This window comes from Lygodium microphyllum, chromosome 21, assembly GCF_053477565.2.
Source record: "Lygodium microphyllum isolate KBCC chromosome 21, Lygodium_microphyllum_v1.1.10, whole genome shotgun sequence".
Classification (NCBI taxonomy): domain Eukaryota; kingdom Viridiplantae; phylum Streptophyta; class Polypodiopsida; order Schizaeales; family Lygodiaceae; genus Lygodium; species Lygodium microphyllum.
Window position 1 is genome coordinate 126,661,272 of NC_141155.1, and position 22,254 is coordinate 126,683,525.

A 22,254-nucleotide genomic window follows, 5' to 3' on the forward strand; every position below is an offset into this window, starting at 1 on the left:
TTCTCCTTGGTTGGCTTGGGGACAAATTCTAACCCAAACTTAATGTTGGCAACTAGCAAGTCTTCAAACCAATTTTCCCCTTGGTGAGTTTGGAGATTGGACTTCTATTTGGCTCCTTGGAAGACAAATTCTAGCCCAAACTTTATGTTGGCTAGCTGGCCTCTTGAAATTCTCTGAAATCCCCAAATTTCAACTGCTGAATTTCATGTCATGCCGTTAATTTTAATCACTCTTCCCAAGCTGGCTAGTAAACCCTGTTTTCTGCTGTCAATTAGGGTCTAGCAGCCAAAATTCATCAATTGTACCCTCTTGGGACATAATTTGGCTGAGATCTCTCTCAAGGGAAGCTAGAATTGGTTAAAAGAATAGAGAGGAAGCTAAAGACATTTAAATTTCAGAGTTTCATCGCCAAAATTGGTTGAAATTTATTGATGCCCTGTTGTGAGTGGCTCCAATGGCCTCCTAATAGCTGGGGAAAGCCCTTTGAAAGCCTCCTATGGCCGGGCTGATCACCAATGAGCTCTCTCTCCTCCTCTCCTAACCTCCGTAATATTGAAATGAGGTTCCACCAGCCTTTAACAGCCATTTCCCCTCTTGCATGGAAAGGTTTTGCAAAGTGGCAGCCTTGTAATTGCATTAGTAAATTTATTTTCAAAATATCAATTCATTAAAAAAAAAATTGACTATGAAAAAATAACTCTGTAGCCAACAATTGAATTGGCTAGACCGATTTGTCATCCCTTGACATCTCATAACTTTTGCCTTTGACACTCAATGACATCTTGAGATCCTTGGCCCGTCATTGTGGATTAATGTTTTTTCATGACACATGCACCTCACCTTGGCACATTTGATTGGCAACTAAATCAAATGCTAAGCAAAGCATCAAAATTTCACATCTCTATGACACTTGGTATCACTTTGTCACTTGGAAACAAATGGCGGTTATATAGCTACTTTGAAAATTACAATGTAATGGGGTTCTCATCCAAACTACTCCATCAAAGACGGTTACCTTTGTTGAGCCACTTAATTAGAGTTTGCACTATCATAAATTATAGTGCATTAACTTCTAATATGTTTGCTTGAACGATTCCAAAAAGCAAATAATGCTGTTTATAAAAAATAAACAGTTTTGTTTTTTAATAGAAGGACAAATGCACCTGCCACCCACCTAAAGGACATCATTATCAATGGAGAAAGCTGCTTCTATAGCCATCCAGCCTACCACATCATCAAAGAGACCCTACTGCTGTGTTTTATAGCTAGAGCATGCTGCCCTGCTACCACCTTACCTAGAACCTACAGGTGCCATTTGACTACTGCATTTTGCTGATCAGCTGGCCGCTCTGATGCTAACATCATCATTTGCAGCTGTATGACCTACTTCTCAGGTCATCCATTCCATCAGATCTGCATTTTGGGCTGCCAAACCTGCATTTTGCTGCCACTTTCCAGCTAGAAAATCATTAAACTCACGACGACTACATGCTGCACCCTCCATCATCAACACTATCATTTCAGCCTGGTGGACTGCTGCTGCATTTCAAGATCTGTCACAAGTAAGGCACACTCTAACACTATTCTCAATCACTTTTTCCCCGGTCCTTGAGATATAGAGGTTCACGATCCCCTAATTGTATCATTCATATTCATTCATTCATCCTCATTTAGCATTCTACAAATTGTATTCTACATAGACAGACATTTTGTGTTTCTCTGTGTTTTTCTTTAAATGGTATCAAAGTTGGTGCTCTTATAACAATCCATCAAGGATACTATTACACATGGATAAGAATGAGAACAAGAGAGAGTTATTCTTGGTTTCTCTTGACCCTAATTTTCAATGGCAACAGCTGCATTTCACTAAGGCAAACCCATGTGGAGGAGCAAGAGCTGTTTTACAACCTAGACACTCATACCACATGGCAGGAACTTCAAGTTCAGGTGAAGGAGACTTTCTTAGCTCCACAGTTAGGTTCTCACAAATGCAGTACAGTAAACTCATAGCCCTGACGGTACAATCCACATGCAAACATCACCAAACACCTTCCAAAGAATCCATGTAGAAAACAGCATGAGATCCATTCAAACATAGTCCAACAGTTCTTCTAAGAATACCACCACTGACAACGCCCAATCCTCAACTTTACATCAACTGTGCTGTCATGATGCTCACCAAGTATTGACCACTGACTTTGGTATTCTTAACCACATGCCTTGATCATTGAAGTCACTCCAAAAATGACTAGAAATAAATATCTAACAGAGAGAATATTAAATGGTATAACAGAATCTACTTGGTTGCATATATTGCATAAAACAACTACACAATATTTAAAATCTGCAGAACCCATCCAACATGTCAAAACAAAACTGCATGTTTGGAAGCCCTGATAAGCTGCATGCTATTCAATGCAGCTCACAATTTGTGAAATGCACACAAAATAACAATTGTTACACTAAGAATCTTAACTGGAGAAGCAAAAAACAGTATTAAAACACAGAAGTAAGAGCACCTGTCCATTGTCAGAAGAGGATGTTTGTATTGTTTTCTCTAAATGAGAAACTCGTGCTTCTAATGTTGAATAGTAATTTTCCACCTGAAACAAGAATTATGCGTTAATTATTTTGTTCCATGACACTGGAAACCAGAAATGTAGAACAAGTAATGTGCATAGTCCAGATGAAATGCAGAACCAGCGTCTGTGAACAAGAAAGGCCAAACAAACAAACACATCAAATAACTCAAAGTCAAAGGATTAGTGCATAGAAATTCACACATTAGATTTGTTTGAACTGCAGTACCTATCAACACATTTGAAAGTATTGTACTCTAGAGTTAACACAACATGTGAATGGTTTGCCCAAAAGTTTCCATGATCACTCTTCATGGGAATCTTACTAGCCCAAGTAATAGGGGATGGCTGTGTCAGGCCCTCATGACACCCGAACACCGTCCCAACATGTGTGGCCATCTCTGAATAGACAAATAGGAAGGGGCGTCCCCTTTTCACATGCCAAACAGAGCAACTCAGTCCCCACATCTTGGGGACGGACTGGGCTGTCAGGGATAGACCGAAGGAGACAGGCTAACCCTTTTCATCAGTCGGTTCAAGCTTCTCCCGCTCGTCCTATGCACCACTTTCCTGCCCCCCACTGCCTTGCACAATCTTGCCCAGCCTATATACCCTCTTCTGCCTCTCCCTCCTTCCTTCTTCCTCCTCCTGCCTGTTCTAGCCTCCAGCTTACACCTCTCCCACCTGCTCACTTGGGCTCTACAGCAACCAGCTGCTCAGCCTGGCACCCATCCCTCCTCACCTGCAAGCTAGCATGGGGATGTGAAATTTTGAGATGCTTTGATCATGCTAGTAACATTTGATTAAGTTATTGATCAAATATGAAAGGTTGTTAAGCACGTGTTGCACATGCTAGTTATTTCGTGGTGATAGGCCAAGGACCCCGAGGATGCAATGGGTGTCAAAGGTAAATGAAACCAGCCTTCCTTCTCAAAGAGGGTGGTAAAACTTGATCAAGCACATAATTACAGCAATTAATAAATGAGCATAAACTGAAATGCACACATTACCTTATCAATCTTGGACAATAGACACCCAGTTGGCCCCAAAACTATGAAACCAGCCTTCCTTCTTGGAGAGGGTGGTAAAACTTGATCAAGCACTTAATTACACTAATTAATAAATGAGCATAAACTGAAATGCATACATTACCTTATCAATCTTGGACAATAGACACCCAGTTGGCCCCAAAACTAGCGCCCCTTTCGGTATTTCTTTTACTTTAACTGCTAATGGATTGAGTACAAGTTGAGATTTCACAATCTCCTTTGCTGATCCAAAGCCCTCTTGCTATACAAACAATCAACAAGTAATTTGGGCCAATTGCCCGTTGACTTTCACCCAAGACTTGCACAAATGGAACCACCACAAATGTTGCCCCAATTCACAACGGATAGCCTCGCATCTGAAATCCTTGTCAATTCCACGAATTTCAGGTGTTGATTTCAGTGCACAATGCCTTCTCTTATTGGGGCGGGTCCTAAGGTAGCTGTTAAACCCTAATTTTTACATAAATTTAAGGTTTACAATAGAGATCCCTAGACAATCCACCAAATTAAGGTTTACAATAGAGATCCCTAATTTAAGGTTGAAGAACATGAGAAAAAGCCAGGATGAGAGGGAAATCTCATTTTCTTCGTGAGAAAACCCTAAAATCTTTGTTGTCTATGCCACCCTGCATTTAATGCAAACATCTACTGTCCAACACCTCTAAAATGTTGTCAATTGATCAACAATGATGTTGCCAGTCCCTAGAAGGTCTCCTTGCTGTCACTTGCCTACTAAGGGCCCCAACCTTTGTTAACCCTTAGACTTGCATTAATTAATTAATTAATGCTAGTCCCTAGTGTCATCACTGACATTTATTGACCAAACAACTGTCCTGGCGTCAAAATTAACAACAACTGACCACCAAAATCCAATTGGCATAACTTATCACAACTTTTACCTTTGACACCCATTGCATCCTCAAGGCCCTTAGCCTATTACCATGAAATAAATGCCATGTGCATCACATGTGCTAAAAAACCTAGCACATTTGATTAATAACTCAATCAAATGTTATCGACGAGATTAAAGCATCTCAAAATCTCATGTTCCCATGATAAACCTATAAATAGCATATTGCTCTTTTATGGCATCCAATTCAGTGTGGTAAACCATGCTAACGGCTCCAATGCACTACATACTAGAGACAAATCCCAGTAGAAGGGTAACTTTGGCAACAAAGCAAGCAGCAAGTCTCGTGGAAAAAATGTAAAATGCCATTACTGTGGCAAAAAGGGCATTTCAAGCGAGATTTTTTTAAGTTGAAGAAAGTACAGGGCAAGGACAAAAGCATTGATGATAACAAAGATGAGAAAAAGGACAGGCAACATGAAAAGAAGAGCAATGTGAAAATAGAGGAAGTCAATATAGTTAGTCACCAAAGTGACAGTGGCAACGATGTACTCCTTGCTTCTTCTTTTAGTACACAATCATTGATTATAGATTCTGATGATGACCTGCACACTTTGATTCTTAATTCAGGTGCTTCATTCCATGTAACACCACACCGTGAATGATTCTATAACTATAGTGGTGGTAGACATGGTGTTGTCCACTTTGGGAACATCAGTGCATGTGATATTGCAAGGATTCGCACTGTGTAGTTGGCATTTCCACATGGTTCAATGTTCACTTTGCATAATGTAAGGCATATACCTCAGCTCGAGAAGAGCTTGATAAGCACAGAGCGACTAGGTGATGAAGCCTATCACACCGCTTTTGGGGATAGCAAATGGAAAATATGTAAGGGATCTAGGATTGTTGCTAAAGGCTCTAAGAGTAACACTCTCTATCCATTACATGTATCTAGTGTGCGTGACCATGTTGTCCCCATAACTCAGCAACCAAGTGTTTGAGGTATACTGATTTTGATCATTATGATCATTGCATATTTGGTAAGCATGCTCAAACATCACGTAAAAAGTCTCTATCATTAAAATCTTCACCCTTAGAATTGATACATTCAGATGTATGTGAGATGCTAGGGTTATCTCTAGCTACACGCAAAGTATTTTATCACATTTGTTAATGCCACACGCAAAATATTTTATCACATTTGTTAACGCCACACGCAAAGTATGGGTTTATCTGATCTGTCGTAAAGACGAGTCATTAGATAAGTTTAAAGGATTTCCATCACTTGCTAAATATATGACCAACAAGACATTAAAGTATCTTCACTCTGACAATAGTGGAAAATATGTGTCCAAAGCCTTTCAGGCCTTTTGTTACAGCAAAGGGATAAAGAGGGAGCTCACTGCCCCTTATAATCCAACCCAAAACAGTGTTGCAGAGCGTATGAATAGAACTATTCAGAAGAAGATCCATACCATGTTGTCTCACGCTGCATTACCTCATGGATTTTCGACAAAGGCTGTTATAATAGGCATACACTTGATAAATCGATCACCGAACAGGTCCTTGGGGAGAAGAGTCCCTCAACAAGTGTGGTCAGACAAGCCACCTTCATATACACACTTGAGAGTGTTTGGCTACCAGGCATTTGTACATATACGCAAAAAACAACACAACAAATTGGAGCTAAAGTCTTATAAATGAATTTTCCTAGGATGTGGTAACAAGGAAGAAATGGGGTATAAATTATGGGATCCGGAGAGAAAATTTGTACGCAACAATGATGTTATCTTTTGGGAAGATCGCATGCATGAACAGCCTCAAAAGACAAAGGAAGTCCAAAGGGTTGTGTTCCAAGAGGAAATACCTATAGGATAGCAAAGAGTGCCCACTGTATAACAATAAATACATGCTATAAAAATGACCTAAATGCAAGAAATGATACTGAAATTGATCAGCAAGAAGTTGTCCATGATATACCACAGTTTCCACGAGAAAAGTGCCATTGGAACAACTAGAATAGGCAGGACAATATGCTGAACCATTTGAACAGCAAGCTCTTAATGCAGATTTGCAAGTTGAACAACCAACAAACACTGATCATTGGAACCGTAAGTCGACCAGAGATACCAAGCAGCCAAATAGGTTTGTTCCTAATCCAAACTATGTTGCAGATTATATCATGTTGACAGACTGTGGTAAACCGTCACGCTTCAAGGAAGCAATGGATAGAGAGGACAGCAAGAAATGGCATAAAGCTATGCTGTCAGAGATGGAATCTCTAAAGAAGAATGGTAGTTGGGATTTGGTGCATTTGCCCAAGGGACACAAAGTCCTACCATGCAAATGGGTTTACAAGTTGGAGGTCACTTCTAGTTCCTCGTCAAAATACAAAGCACAACTTGTTGCAAAAGGTTACAAGCACGAACATGGAATTGACTTTAACGAGATCTTTCTCATGTAGTCAAGATGACTACTTTGCGAACCATATTAGGCTTCGTTGCATGTGAGGATATGGAACTCATATAGATGGATATAAAGGTTGCTTTCTTACATGGTGATCTGCATAAGGACATATATATGGAACAACCAAAAAGTTTTATGGCCAAGGGGTAGGAAAAGATAGTATGTAAACTCAACAAAAGCTTGTATGGGCTGAAACAAGCACCGCGTAAATGGTATCATAAGTTTGATACATCCATCCAATCTCAAGGATTTAAAAGAAGTCACGTGAATCACTACTTATATACCAAGAAGGAAGCACATGGCAGCCCTACTGTACTAATTTTGTATATGAATGGCATGCTGATTGGTGGTAGGGATGTTCATGCTTTGGACATATTGAAGCAAAGCCTACACAGCAGTTTTGACATGAAGGATCTTGGTGAGGCAAATTAGAATCTTCGCATGCGGATACTTAGGGACAAATCAAAAGGTCTTCTTTGTTTGTCACAATAAGACTATGTATCCAAGATCTTGCAATATGAAAGGGGGGAAAGCAATTGGCGTATACCATTCCCTCCCTATGTCAAACTCAGTGCAGAGGACAGCCCTACATCTAATGATGAAAAGACTCAAATGGCACCTTCACCCGCAGTTTGCATTTCTGCGTTTTGTGTTTAGGGTTTGCAGCCCCAAAAAGGGGCGCCACCCTATACTAACTAGGCCTATTTATAGGCCACTCTCTCATTCATTCTTTATGGCTAATCCTTCAGTCCATCTCTCCCACTCTCTTCGTCAGTCTTCTAACACTCTCTCTCTTCCATCATCTCTCTCTCTCCTCTTCTACCACCATCTCCACACTCTCCTGGCGCCAGTCTTCATCTCCAATTGGCTGCATTTATGGTGGCAGTGTGCTCCTCTTCTGGCATCCATCCTCCATTGTTGGAGGCAACATCTTTTGTGCTTCTACACCTTGCATTGGAGTCCACACTCTCTTGGTGTCAACATCCACCCTATTTGATGTCATCCTCCACCCTTCTGGCGGCTCCACCTTGCATTTGGTTGCCAAGGAGGTTCCTCACCATTTGGTGTCTCTCTCCAGCAAGCATCACCTTCATCAAAGGCAATTGCACCTTGTGTTTGGTTCCTAGCTGCTTCCCACCCTTCTGACGTCACTCAGCAACTGGAGTCACCTCATTAGGCTTGCGTTTGCATATGGAGGCTTCATCGGGTGTCTCCCTGCTCGTAGATACCACTCTTCATCCCTGTGTTTGCAGATTCAAAGGCTCCTCACCCTTCGACGGCAGTCTCCCTGCTCCAAGTGACACCTCCTCATCCTGCATTTGCAGACTCAAAGGCTTCTTCGGCAATCTTCCTCCTACACTCCAAGGCTTCCTTTGTGCTACGGCACCCTTGTATCAAATTTACTTCATCAGCATGGTTCATCTTTCATCATCTTCTGTGTTTCTTTTCTCTCTCAGTGTTTGCCGTACACACACTGTGTTTTACCCCGCAAACCCTACTGTCTCTCTAGTCACTTAGTCATTTTAACAGCAGCCAAGATACTTTGGTGATAGCACTATTTTTCATGCTCTGGTTGGACAAGGACTGAACAAGAATGTATGGCACAATTCCCTATGGCATGCAACAATCAATGCATAGTGTGCAAGGCCAAATGTATTCGGGTATGGCTAGAAATGTGCAAAACCCTATATATGGCACCATCGACTTGATGCTTGGGACACAAAGTGGCATGTTTGGTAATGCATCTACACCCACAAATGCTTATGGGGCTCAAAGAATGAGTGTTGGTCGTGCAAATGCTTTATTTGGGCTTGGTCATGATGTAAATATAGCAAATGCACCCTTTTTGCAACAACCAGTGTATGACAACTTGACTTCCAAAGAGGCAACAAAAGACTACGGAGAGGATGAAAAAGCAATGAAGTTTAAGTCCTTCAATGGTGCATAAGATAGGCTGAAAACTTTGACTTTCATTCAACAGTTTGATGCAACCTATTCAAGGGGAAACTTCACTAAATCCTCTAAAATTTGAAAGGCAACCACTTTCTTGAAGCGAAATGCATTCCACACTTTTGATGCAAGATAGAGCATTGTCAACATGGGTACAATTTGACCAAGTTCTTGCAACAAATTGGTTGACAAGTACCTTTGAGGTGGACATCGTGACAACTTGGAATAAGCTAGATGCCAAGGAATGCAAGAATTTAGCGCAATACAACAAGAAGTTTTGGGATGCACTAATGCCCCGTGACTTCTTATCATCCAGTGTCCCTCCATGAGCAAGTGGAAAAATATATATGTGGGCTGCCTAATGAAATTAGGGATTTTTGTAAATAAAACCATGGTATCTAGCATGTCACAGCTCATAAAGACTGCTACTACAGCCAATGCTTTGTTGCATGGGAGAGATTCGGGCTTCCAAGAGAGTGCGGAGAAGCCAAATAGAGCACTGTCAACATGGGTATAATTTAAGCAAGTTCTTGCAACAAATTGGTTGACAAGTACCTTTGAGGTGAACATCATGATAACTTGGAATAAGCTAGATGCCAAGGAATGCAAGAATTTAGCGCAATACAACAAGAAGTTTTGGGATGCACTGATGCCCTATGACTTCTTATCATCCAATGTCCCTCCATGAGCAAGTGGAAAAATATGTATGTGGGCTGCCTAATGAAATTAGGGATTTTTGTAAATAAAACCATGGTATCTAGCATGTCATAGCTCATAAAGACTACTGCTACAGCCAATGCTTTGTTGCATGGGAGAGATTCGGGCTTCCAAGAGAGTGCAGAGAAGCCAAATAAAACGACGTTTAAGGCTGAGAAAAGGGGAAAATCTGAAAATCAGCCTGAAAAGAGGCCAAAACAGCAAAGAAAGGGCTGGAAATCATTGGTACAACATAGAGATGGCTACAAATAAATGTTTAACTTGTGAACAAGAGGGTCATATCACAAAGGACTACCCCAATAGGCAACAAGCTGAAAAATCAAAAAATCAATGAGATTCTAAGGAAAAGAATCCCAAAATGTCCGTGAGATTGATGCCCAATGTTGTTAATAATCAGCCCAATGACGATGCTACAAAATTGTGCAGAGCATGGGGCAAAATCAAGGATCAATATACATTTATATTCTTTGATAATGGTGCACGAGCCAACTTCATCTCTGAAGACATGGCAACCCATCTAGGCATCAGAGAGGATGTGATAGGACCCATGGGAGAAGTTGGAATGGCATGTAAAGGCCATGCAGAGCCTGTCACACCCCTTATTGAAAAGCTTCGGTTGCACATTTAGGGATATGTGGACAACGAAAAGTTATTTATTACTCCACTTGAGAGTTGTGTAATGTTCCTTGGTATGCCATAGTATCACCGTATGCATGCCATGATTGATTCTCGTGCAAAAGAGATCACGATTCAACATAAGGAAAAGACTCTCACACTTGATATAAAGTTGAAAGGGAAATCCGTCTCTATTGTATCTCCAACTACCATTTCTAAAGTGATGAAAAACCATCTTTCATTGTACTTGGTTTTTACTAAGAATAAAGATGATAGTGAAAATGTTAGAAATATATCTAATATAGAGAAGGATCGCATGTCATTTCTAAAAATGCATGCTAATTGCTCCTCTCAATCACTTCCAAGGCAGCTACCACCTGAAAGGCCTAAAGATCATAGCATAGATCTTATCCCTGGAAGTAGACCACCTAATAAGCCATCCTACAGAGTCGGTGCGACCCAACAGGACGAGATAATGAGTCACGTAAATGAGTTGTTAGAAAAAGGGCTGATTTAACTCAGCTTGTCTCCTTTTTATTTTCCATTTTTTTTGGTACAGAAGTAGGATGGTTCATGCATATGTGCATTGACTATCCTACTTTGAATAAGATCACCATAAAGAATCGATTTTCGATCCCTTGTATCGATAATGTTATGGCTAGATTACAGGGAGCAGCCATATTCAGCTGTATAGATCTGAAAAGTGGGTATCATCAAATATGCATTAGACCGGAGGATGTATCTAAGATAGCTTTGAAGATATCTTTTGGCTTGTATGAATCTCTTGTCATGCCTTTTGGACTTACAAATGCTCTTGTCACTTTTAATCGAATGATTAATCGTATCTTTAAGCCACATAGAGTATTTGTGGGCACTTTCTTTGATGATATGATATTCCACTCAAAGAATGCAGAGCATAGAAAGCATTTGAACATTGTATTTAATGAGGTGCATACAAACTCATCATTAATAACAAGAAAAGTGAAAAAAAAATTAATGAAATCCACTTTTTGGGGCATATTATATCAACTGATGGTATTCATATAGACCCTACAAAGGTTGAGACAATACAATCATGGCCACCTTTGAAAAATGTACATGAGATTTACAGCTTCTTGGATTTATTTTCTTACTAAAAGAAGTATGTATGCAGGCTTGCTAAAATTACATCCCCATTGCATGCTTGGCCAAACAAAAATGTGACATTTAGATGGATAGCAATGAAAATTTCAGCATTTGAAAAGTTGAAGGATAGATGACTTCAAATCCTATGCTTGTGTTGCCTGATCTAAGGAAGTCATTTGTGGAAATGTGATGCATGTGGTAATAGCATTGGGGCTGTTCTTATGCATGATAGCCAAGTTGTGCCTTATGATAGCCAAATTTTTCGTGGTGCAAAGAAGAATTTGCAAGTCTATAAAAAAGATCTCTTGGTTGTAATTCATGCACTGTTTACGTGGAAACATTATTTATTCACGGCTGATTTTACAATGCAGACAAACCATCAGACTTTGAGGTACTTTCTAACGCAATCAAAGTTGTCAGAGAGGCATATGAGATAGGCAAGTTTCCTCTATAATTTCATTTTTAGATTCTATGTATTGATGGTAAAACTTATGTTGTGGTTGATGCAATGTCATGTAAATCCCACATTTCAGCCATCAACATGGTTTATCACATTGACTTAGATGCCATGAAAGAATAATATGTTGTTGATTCAAACTTTCCTTATGTTTATGATCAGCTTTCCAATGGCCAGAGTCATGAGCATTTTATGCTTCGAGATGGATTTCTGATGATGCATGGACAACTGTGTATCACAAAGTTGTCAAGGCTTAGAGTTATCACGGAAAGTCATCCTCCTTTGTATGTAAGACACACAGGTATTAATTGCACAGTCAAGACACTGGAGCATTTCTTTTATTTGCCAGCTTTGAGACATAATGTAGAGCAGTTTGCTAGGACATGCATCCTATGTCAGAAGATAAAACATGATAGCAAAAGATGCCAAGCTTGTTGCAATCCTTGCCTATTCTAGATAGGCCTTGGCAAAGCATTGCAATGGATTTTATTTTTGAGCTTCCTAAGACACCTACAAGAAATGATGGGATATGGACTATCATTTGCAGGTTTAGTAAACAAGCCTATTTCATTCCGATAAGGAAGAAAATAAAAGTTGATCATATGGCACGATTGTTTTTGCAATACATCTTTAAGTATCATGGTATACTAGAGTCAATCATCAGTAATCAATATCCTCAAGTCATCACTTTATTTTGGAAGGGGTTATTTGAAAATATAGATACCACCCTAAAATTCTCATCATCCTTCCATCCGCAGATAGATGGTCGGTCCGAAGACGCTAATTCCACACCGTTGGATCTCTTGAGGTGCTTTGTTTCAAAACATAAGACACAATGGTAGCAATTTTTGCCATTGGTTGAGTTTGCATATAATAATATGGTGCATAGTTCCACTAGTAAGCTTGATTTGAGGTGGTTGAGGTGATAAGAAGGTGCCATCTATCTTGGACAGTAAAGATAAGATCTTTGAGGCTAATCGCTATGTGGAAAACTTGGATGCATCCTATGCAAAGATAAAGTATGCCGTTCAAAGATCACAAGAAAAGTAAAAGAAGACAATTGATTGCTATACACGTGCTTTGCAATTTGTAGGTCGATTATGTATTACTGCATTTCAAAAAGACAAGGCTAAAAAAATGAAAGGAAGAGAGAGGTTATATCCAAAGTTAAGTATGAGATACTATGGGCCCTTCCAAGTGTTAGAGAAAACTAGCAATATGGCATATCGGCTGCAATTACCTCCACATTGGTGGGTACACAATGCCTTTCATGTCAACTTATTGAGGCCTTTTTGTGGAGATGTACCAAAGAATATATCTGTAGAAATTCAACCTGAGCTTAAGGAGCTAAATGAGATATTGGTATTTGAGAAAAGTTTCGCACATAAGGAAAGAAATGTTAGAGGTAAAGTTTCCAAGAGATATTTGGTGAAGTTTCACAACTATTCACCAATGGATGTAAAGTGTATAGAACTGGATGACTTGGCAAACCGTTCTCAATCGTTGCAACTTTATCTATATGCCTTTAAGTTAGAGCCGACTTTGGTTTGAGGCCTAGTCAAGTTCAACAGAGCAAAGGCCCAGAGCAATGTCTAATACTCAAGGGGATGGTAGCACTTCCACTCCAATTATAGACAGCTCTCTTATGTAGTGGATCTCGGATGTATTAAGCATGTATCCGAAGTATTGTGTTGACAATATGTATGCCATGAAGTCACTACTTAGTGTGCTAGCCACTATGAGATGTATGCAGATGAGCATGGTTGTTACCACGGCTCTCACACTATATTTTTGCATCAATTTGAGATCGGTTTCTCGGTTTTGGAGATCAATTTCAGCTCAGTCTTTTATCAATTTGAGAACAGTTTATGATTACTTTTGGATGAGTTTTATATCAACTTCTGACCAATTTTTGCAATCAGTTTGTGATCGGTTTGAGGTCACATTTGCAACAGTTTGTGTTCAGTTCTCAAATCAGCAAATGATCAGTTTATGCTCAGTTTTCAATGGTTTGTAGCTATATCCATGGACAATAGCATGTTAGTAAAAGCCATTGATAGTTTCAACCATGGTTTATGCTGAATTTATGCTTTACTATGGTTGTGAAGTTAGCACAATTGAGAAACATAAGTTATGGATGCATCCAATGGGTTTCTAGCAACTCATGTCACATTTATGCTGGTTGAAAATTTTCAGTAAGTTTTGGGCATATGGTATGGTTAGATGATAGTGGTGTCCAATGTTATGGATGTGGTACCTTATGGAAATTCCAGTGTAGTACACTTTTGCTTTGCCATAATGCAATGCAATCCATGACAATTGCAGGGATTTCAAGGGGGAGGTCTATCAAGGGGACATGAAATTTTGAGATTCTTTGATTATGCCAATAATATTTGATTAAGTTACTAATCAAATGTGCAAGGTTGTTAAGCACATGTATGCACATGGCACTTATTTCATGATAACATACCAAGGACCCCAAGGATACAGAGGGTGTCAAAAGTAAAATTTGTGACAAGTTATGCCAGTCAGGTTTTTTTTATCAGTTGGTGTCAATTTTGACCCTAGGATAGTTGTTTGGCCAATGGTGACACTAGGGACCGGGTATTATTTAATAAAATTAATGCCAATCTAAGGGTCAACAGAGATTGGGGACCACTCCAGGTTGCAAATGGCTTAGCCAATTTAATCATGGATAGGGGCATTTAATTTTGGGCAGGGTCAAATGGGCTGAAATTGATTTTTAGAATTAATTAGTTTTAAAAGTTAATTTGTTAACCAAATAATGCTGAAAATTGGGATTAGAAGGTTGCCACAATGAGAGTGCACAACAAAAAGAGGAAAGTGAACATGGAGAGAAGAAAAAGACAAAGAGAACGCAGGAGAGAGAAGGAAGAATGTGACTACCATAGCTAAAGGTACAAGGTTGTAACAGTCAGCCCCAACACGCAGCTCTGCACGTTAGTGTAGGCATCAAACAGTAGTTGGGGAATGAGAGAATAAGGGGGGCTGGCTGACCATGAAAGATCAATGATGGATACTAAGAGTGGGAGGGCAAGCCGTAATATATAGGTAAAAAAGAGGGAAAACCCTAAATGTGGTCAGACCACTAATAAATAGCCAAAAGTGCATAAAAAGAAATGCACTAATATGCCCTCCATCTACAGTGTCTAAAACACAGAAACTGACTAACAGAGACAATATCAAAGCTCTTAATGTCATCCCCTGACTCAGACTAAGGCTCACAGACAAGAGATGACCACACAAGACACACATGACTGCTAACAACCATACAGCACAAATATCCATACAAACAGAGAAAACACTTTTTGGGCCTAGTTTCAACCACTCACTTCAGTTTTCAATCTAAGAAAGAGGAAGAAGGTGCTGCAAATCAAATTTCAACCCTGTTTTCAACCATTGGAGGTAGTAGATAATAGCTAGGAGACAAGAGCTGCAAATTGATGTAATTAAATGCTTAATCATATATTACCACCCTATCCGAGAAGGACGGCTTATTTCACTAGCTACAACAACCAGTTGCTCTGCCTAGTGCCCATCCTACCCGCCTATTCCAATTTCCACCACTACCCACAACTCAACATAGTTGTGTCCTTACCGACGTCTAGCAATTTTATTATTAAAAGGTGGAAAGTACGAGTGAGAATCAAAGCCCAAGTAGAAGCAATAAGCAAGAAGCAAGAGCTATGAAGGTTGGAGCAAGAAGGAAGAGTAAGACCATATGTAGGAACTCCAACAATCACAAATGTGTGACCTACCTTCCCTTATTTTATTATCATAGTAAGAATAAAGAAAAAAGTGTCAGTGATGGGTAACCACCTCATGAAGTGTATAAGCGTGCGAGCAATAAGTACAAGATAAATATAGGCGGCTAGGCATACGTGACCTTTGAAGTGACGAGTGCATAGTAGAGATGCGACATTCAACGATGGCAATGTTAAAGAGAGAGAGTAACACCAGTAGAGAGTGAGAGTGAGAGAGATTCAGGATGTGTGGATACAATGAGTTGTACCTCTTTTAGGTTTTTGTGATAGTTATATATAAAGTACAAGTGCTAAGGGTGTGTTCACACCTGAGCATATATAAAAGGCACAGTGGCCCTTTATTCCTAACAACCTCCCACCAAAAGGCAACATACCTTAAAATTAAGAAAAGAATTGGCTAAGTCTAAGTATCTACAAAGCTAAAATACATATACTATCCAACTCCCATCATCTATCGGCAATGAGCAAACCGCTCTGTGTTGGAAGACCCTTCATGAGAAAATCTGCAAGATTATCATTTATAAGTACCTTATACTTTTGCTCTCAAGTACATCCCTGATAAAGTGATACTTCACTTGTATGTACTTCGTCTTTGCATGAAAGACAAAAATCTATGCTAGCATGATAGTACTCTAACTATCACCATGAAGAACAAAGGTCTCGGTAATACCAAGCTCTCCCACCAGACCTGAAAGCCATAAAGCCTTCTCTAACTATCACCATGGAGAACAAAGGTCTCGGTAATACCAAGCTCTCCCACCATACCTAAAAGCCATAAAGCCTTCTTCCATGCCTCAATGGCAGCCACATACTCTGCCTCTATAGTAGACAATACAACACATTTCTATAGCCTGGAGATCCAAGAAACTACTCCCCATGTGAAGGTGAATACATACCTTGAAGTAGGCTTCCTACAGTCAACATGATCAGAATACTCTGCATCCATAAAGCCAACAACGGATGCCTTCTACTTTCCAAAGCAGATGCACAAATCCTTTGTGCCCTTAAGATATCTCATAATACCTTTCATTGCTTCCCAATGCTTTCTACCAAGAAGTGCCATGTACTTGCTAACCACTCCCACCGCAAATGCTATATCAAGACGTGTAGCAACCATAGCATACATCAAGCTACCCACAGCTGAAGCATATCCTTGAAGCATAACAATTCACCACAATCTGTCAACATGACATAATCAACAAAATAATTTGCACCAAGAATAAACCTATCTGGCTATTCAGTATTTTTGGTTTGACCTACGAACCCAATGATCAATGTTTGTTGGTTGTTTAGCTTGCAAATCTACATTAACAGCTTGCTGTTCAAATGGTTCGACATGCTGTCCCACCTGTTCCAACTGTTCGAAGGGCACATTTTCTTGCTGAAACTGTAATATATCATGGGCAACTTCTTGCTCATCAAATTCAGTACCATTTTCTGCATTTATAGGCCATTTACAGCAGATATTTACTATTGTACAGCAAGCACTCTTTGCTGTCCTACAAGTATTGCATTGGTCCCGAAAAGGTTCAATTAGTACTTGATTGGCCTATTCTAAGAATCATAAGGCAAGTAAAATCTTTTTTAGATTTTACTCGATTTTTTTAGAATTTCATAAAGGACTATGCTTATATTGTTGAATCCTTAAGACGTTTGCTTAAGGATATCCAAAGCAAGAGAAAGTATGTTAGTCCACCAGTAGTTTGGACTACTGACCTCGATTAAATGGCTAGTTACCACTATACCGATGTTGCAGATTATCGAGCCGAATAAATCTTTTGAGGTTCATATGGATGCAAGTGATAATACTTTAAATGTTGCTTTTTTTCAAGACAACCATCCTATCATATTTGAGAGCTATAAGCTTACTAATATCCAAACGCATTACACCACCTAAGAGAAGGAACTATTGGCAATCACCCATGCGGTTAAAATATAGCATTATTATTTGTACGATGCCTAATTTATTATTTGGAATCACCACCATTCGTTAAAATACCTTTGTGATCAGCCCGATCTTTGTGGCCACAAGGTGAGACAGGTGAAGCTTATACAGGAATTCGACTCGAAGATTTGTTATAGAAAGGGCACAACTAATATGGGGGCTAATATCCTCAGTCGAATACTCGAAGTTAATACCTTGTCCTTTTCCGAAATTTCAACTAATTTCTATCTCTCTCTCAAGGAGCATTGTCAATATAATATTTACTATGGTAAGATCTAGCAACTAGTTCAAGAGGGATCTAGTAGTCTAGGAAGCTTCAATGATCCAAACCCCCAAAAGCTTGCTACTAAGAGAAAGATAGCAAAAAAGTATTCCATTCATATTGGATTACTTTTTAAACAAGGCAATGTGTGTGTGTTCAATGATCAAGATATCCGCAATAAAATTTTTGACGAGTGTCATGATGCACCAAGCTTTGGCGTCATACACCAAGCTTTAGCCCATCATGACACTTATACACCACACTTTGGCCTTGGCTACTTGCTACTTTTATTGGCCACACATTAAGACTATGGTTGAGTCTTATGTACATGAGTACCTGCAATGTCAGCTTGCTAATGTCAAATGGCATAGACAAGCGAGGTTATTACATCCTTTACAAATGCTCGATAGAAATTAGCATATCATTTCTATGGATTTTGTATTAGGATTACCCCATACGAATTCAAATCATGACACAATTTGGATTGTGGTTGACCGAGTGATAAAAATAGCTCACTTCATTCCCACAAAGACAATCGTGAAAAGCCACAAGTTGGCTGGTCTCTTTGCCTAACATCTTTACAAACTTTATTGTTTGCCCAACAAAATAGTCAATAACAAGGATCCTAAGTTCACTAGCTATTTTTGGCAAACGGTTTTCCAAACACTACAAACTCAAGTATCCATGTCGTCATCAGAGCATCTTGAAACCAATGGAGAAATCGAGAGGACAAATCAAACCATGGAGAATATGTTGCATGCGTATATCTCTCATAGGCAATCCAATTAGCAATGTTATCTTCCTCAAATTGAGTTTGCTTATAATACTGCTAAGCCTTCGGCTACTGTTTATAGCCCATTTATGCTTATGTACAGTTATGAGCCGAAACCATTAATTGCTATCCAACTCAAAGGGATGAAAATGCAGTCTATGGTTGACTTTTTGCAAAACATACAGAAGATATTAACAATTGCTAGGAAAAGAAGTATGAAAGCAGCCCAAGATCGTGCCACGTTTTAAGCTAACCAACACTATACTCCTTAGGAGCTCCAAGAGGGCATATGGGTTTACCTTATGTAGAGTTGAAGCGGAAGCAGATAGAGAGAGAGCAGAGAGCAAGCGCATTAATCGAGGTGCTCAATGATCCAGAACTGAAGTGTTGAACAGTGAGATAGTGAGTGAGTTGATGGATAGGTGTGTACCAATGTGGTACACACAAAGAATAAAAGAATGTATTTATACTTAGGGTACAGTACACTTACGCCCGCTAGGGTGAGTTCACGTGTGTGAAGTAATATATACATGAGAGAGCGTAAAGGGCCTTTACACCCAACAACCTCCCACTTAAAGGTCCGAAGCGAACCTTTAACCAACTCCCACAAGTCTAATGCAATGCTCATATTGAGCCTTTGCAAGACTTTTAGTGAGAACATCTACAAGGTTATCTTGTGATTTGATCTTAGTCAGGATGACTAGACCATCATTCAGAACCTATCTGATAAAATGATACCGAACATTAATATGTTTGATACATGCATGAAACATGGCATTAGCCACGCATACAACACTCTCACTATCACATCTAAGTACAGGTGTTTTGGTGGGCAGCCCAAAATCCTTGACCAGACGACCAAGTCAAACTACTTTTGAAGCTTCAATGGCTGAAATATATTCAATCTCAGTGGTAGAGAGTGCTACTATTTTTTGCAATCTAAAGCACCAAGAAACCGCCCCACCAATCAAGGTAAACATGTACCTGCTAGTAGACTTGCAATTATCCAAGCCACTTTGTCTGCATCACAATACCCTTGTAGATCTAACGTATCCTTGCCAGAGCAAATAGATTTTCTTTGTGTGCCCTTAAGATACCGTAAGATACATTTCACTGCTTCCCAATGTGCTTTGCCAGGATTTGACATGAATCTGCTTACAACTCCCACTGCATAAGCAATGTCAGGTCTAGTGGCAACCATAGCATACATGAGTGAACCACAAGCCGAAGCACAAGAAACACCCTTCATAGTACTAGTTGCCTTATCATCTTTTGGGCAATTTGCTTTGCTAAGCTTAAGATAAGGTGGAAAAGGTACACCAAGAGACTTAGCATCAGCCATAGAAAAATAATCAAGTACTTTGCTGATGTACTTTTCATGTGAGAGAAATAAGAGTTGTTGCTCTCTATCTCTGTTACACGCATGCCCAAAATATATTCAGTTGTGCCTAAATCCTTCATGGAAAAGGCTGAATTCATCTGTCTTTTCAATGCATTAATCTAGCTTTTATGCTTACTAGCAATAAGCATATCATCCACATAAAGCACAAGTATAATAAGGCTTCCATCATTAGCCTTCTTAATATATAAGCAGTGATCTACACTACTCCTTTTAAATCCATGTAAAAGTATGAAGGCATTAAACTTTTTTTACCATTGTCTAGGAGCCAGTTTCAAACCATACAAGCTTCTCTTAAGCTTATATACCAAATGCTCCTTTCCTTGCATAACAAAGCCTTCGGGTTGTTTCATGTACAGCTCTTCTTCCAGATCACCATGCAAAAATGCAGTTGTAACATCCATCTGATCAAGTTCAAGATACATAGATGCTACAATGGCAAATAACACTCCAAGAGTGGTCATTTTGACAACAGGAGAAAACACTTCCTGAAAAATCAATGCCCTCCTTGTGTGTATAGCCCTTAGCCACAAGTTTGGCTTTATATTTGGGTCTGCCATCCACACATTTGATTTTATAGACCCATTTATTAGGAATGGCTTTCCTATCCTTGCGCAATGTAACCAAATCCGAAGTATCGTTCTAATACAGTGACTTCATTTCTTCCTGCATAGCCAGCTCCCACTTTTTCTTTAATTCACATGATAAGGCCTCCTTATATGTAAGAGGCTCACATTCATCTGTGAGTAAAATGCAGTCCAAAGAAGGATCAAATCTTTATATGGGTCTTCCGACACGTGTAGACCTTCTTACCCAATGATCTCTGTTATCACGTAATGGATCCACATCCAAGGGAATGTCAATGACCTCATTGTTTGGCTACTGAACTGCATGTTCAAGTTGTTGTCATACAATTTCAGGCTGCTGTAATTCATTTTCAGCATGCTGATTTTGGTGCTCAAGCTGATGTTCAGCATCCCCTTGCTGCCCATTTTCATCTGGCTCAATAATGATACACTGTTGTCATAATCAGCATCAAAAGAAGTTGAATTTTCAGTGGCTGATAGGGCTGCTCAAGTAACTGATCATGCTGAAATTTAACTTTCTTATTGTCTGAGTTATTAGATGTGACATTTTTCAGCAGCTTTGACTCATTAAATACCACATCCCGACTACATAGCACCTTTTTCATGCTTGGAACCCAAACTCTATAGCCCATTTCACCTTCATCTCCATAACCCATGAAGATGCCTCTATGAGATTTCATGTCAAGTTTGGTTCTGCTATCAATAGGCACATGTACATAGCATTCGCAACCAAAGACCCTTAAGTGGTCATACAAAGCAGGTTTGCCAGACCAAACCTCTTCAAGGATGCCACTTTTAAGTGCACGGTGTGGAGATCGGTTGCAAATATGCACCGCAGTTTTAAGTGCCTCTCCCCAAAACGATTGTGAGAGATTAGCTATGGATAGCATGCATTGAATCTTCTCACATAACATGCGATTCATTCGCTCAACCACACCATTAGATAATGGATTGTAAGGAGTTGTAAGATTTCATTTAGTCCCATCAATGACATCACAAAACTTATTGAATTCTTTAGATACATACTCCCCCCCATTATCTGTTCTTATGCATTTTAACTTTAAGCCCTTTTGAGTATTAACCAATGCATTAAACCTTTTAAAAGCATCCAATGCCTCACTTTTCTGCTTAAGCAAGTAGACCTATAGCTTCCTAGAATGGTCATTAATAAAAGACAAAATAACGGAAACCACTATGAGTTTTTATTGGCATGGTGCAAACATCAGAATGGACTAAATCCAAGATACATGCCTTCCTAGAGGCTCCATGAGAGTATGGACTCTTTATATGTTTACCAAGAACACAATCATCACAAAAATCAAGCTTTGAATTTTTCACGTCAACTCTTCCAAGTGAAGAAAGTGCCTACAAACCCTTTTGGCTCATGTGTCCAAGACGCTTGTGCCATAACTCCATGTGTGACTGTACTTTAGCAATTGCAACAAACTTTCCAAGAAGCGCCTTGCAGTAGAGATAATACAGAGTCCCCTTTTTACCACCTCTAGTAACTAGCATAGATCCTTTCTGTATTTTCCACATACCACCACCAAATGTAGAGAAGTAACCTTTGTTATCTAGTTGCCCAACAAAAAGCAAGCTCTTCTTGATGCCAGATACATACCTAACATCATGAAGAATCAATTCCTGACCATTTTCAAGAGCCACGTGTATGGTACCCATTCCTTCAATATCA

General features: G+C 39.5%; 1 protein-coding gene across 2 annotated transcripts in view; it reads right to left on the reverse strand.

Annotated features, from left to right (window-relative positions):
* The window catches only part of LOC148018531 (ABC transporter A family protein), a 77,500-nt gene that overhangs the window by 42,171 nt on the left and 13,075 nt on the right, over positions 1–22,254 (reverse strand). For both annotated transcript variants that reach the window (XM_087661929.1, XM_087661930.1), the window contains exon 2: positions 2,520–2,603. In XM_087661929.1, coding sequence (XP_087518055.1) covers positions 2,520–2,603 — 84 coding nt within the window. The remainder of the gene's footprint in view (positions 1–2,519; positions 2,604–22,254) is intronic.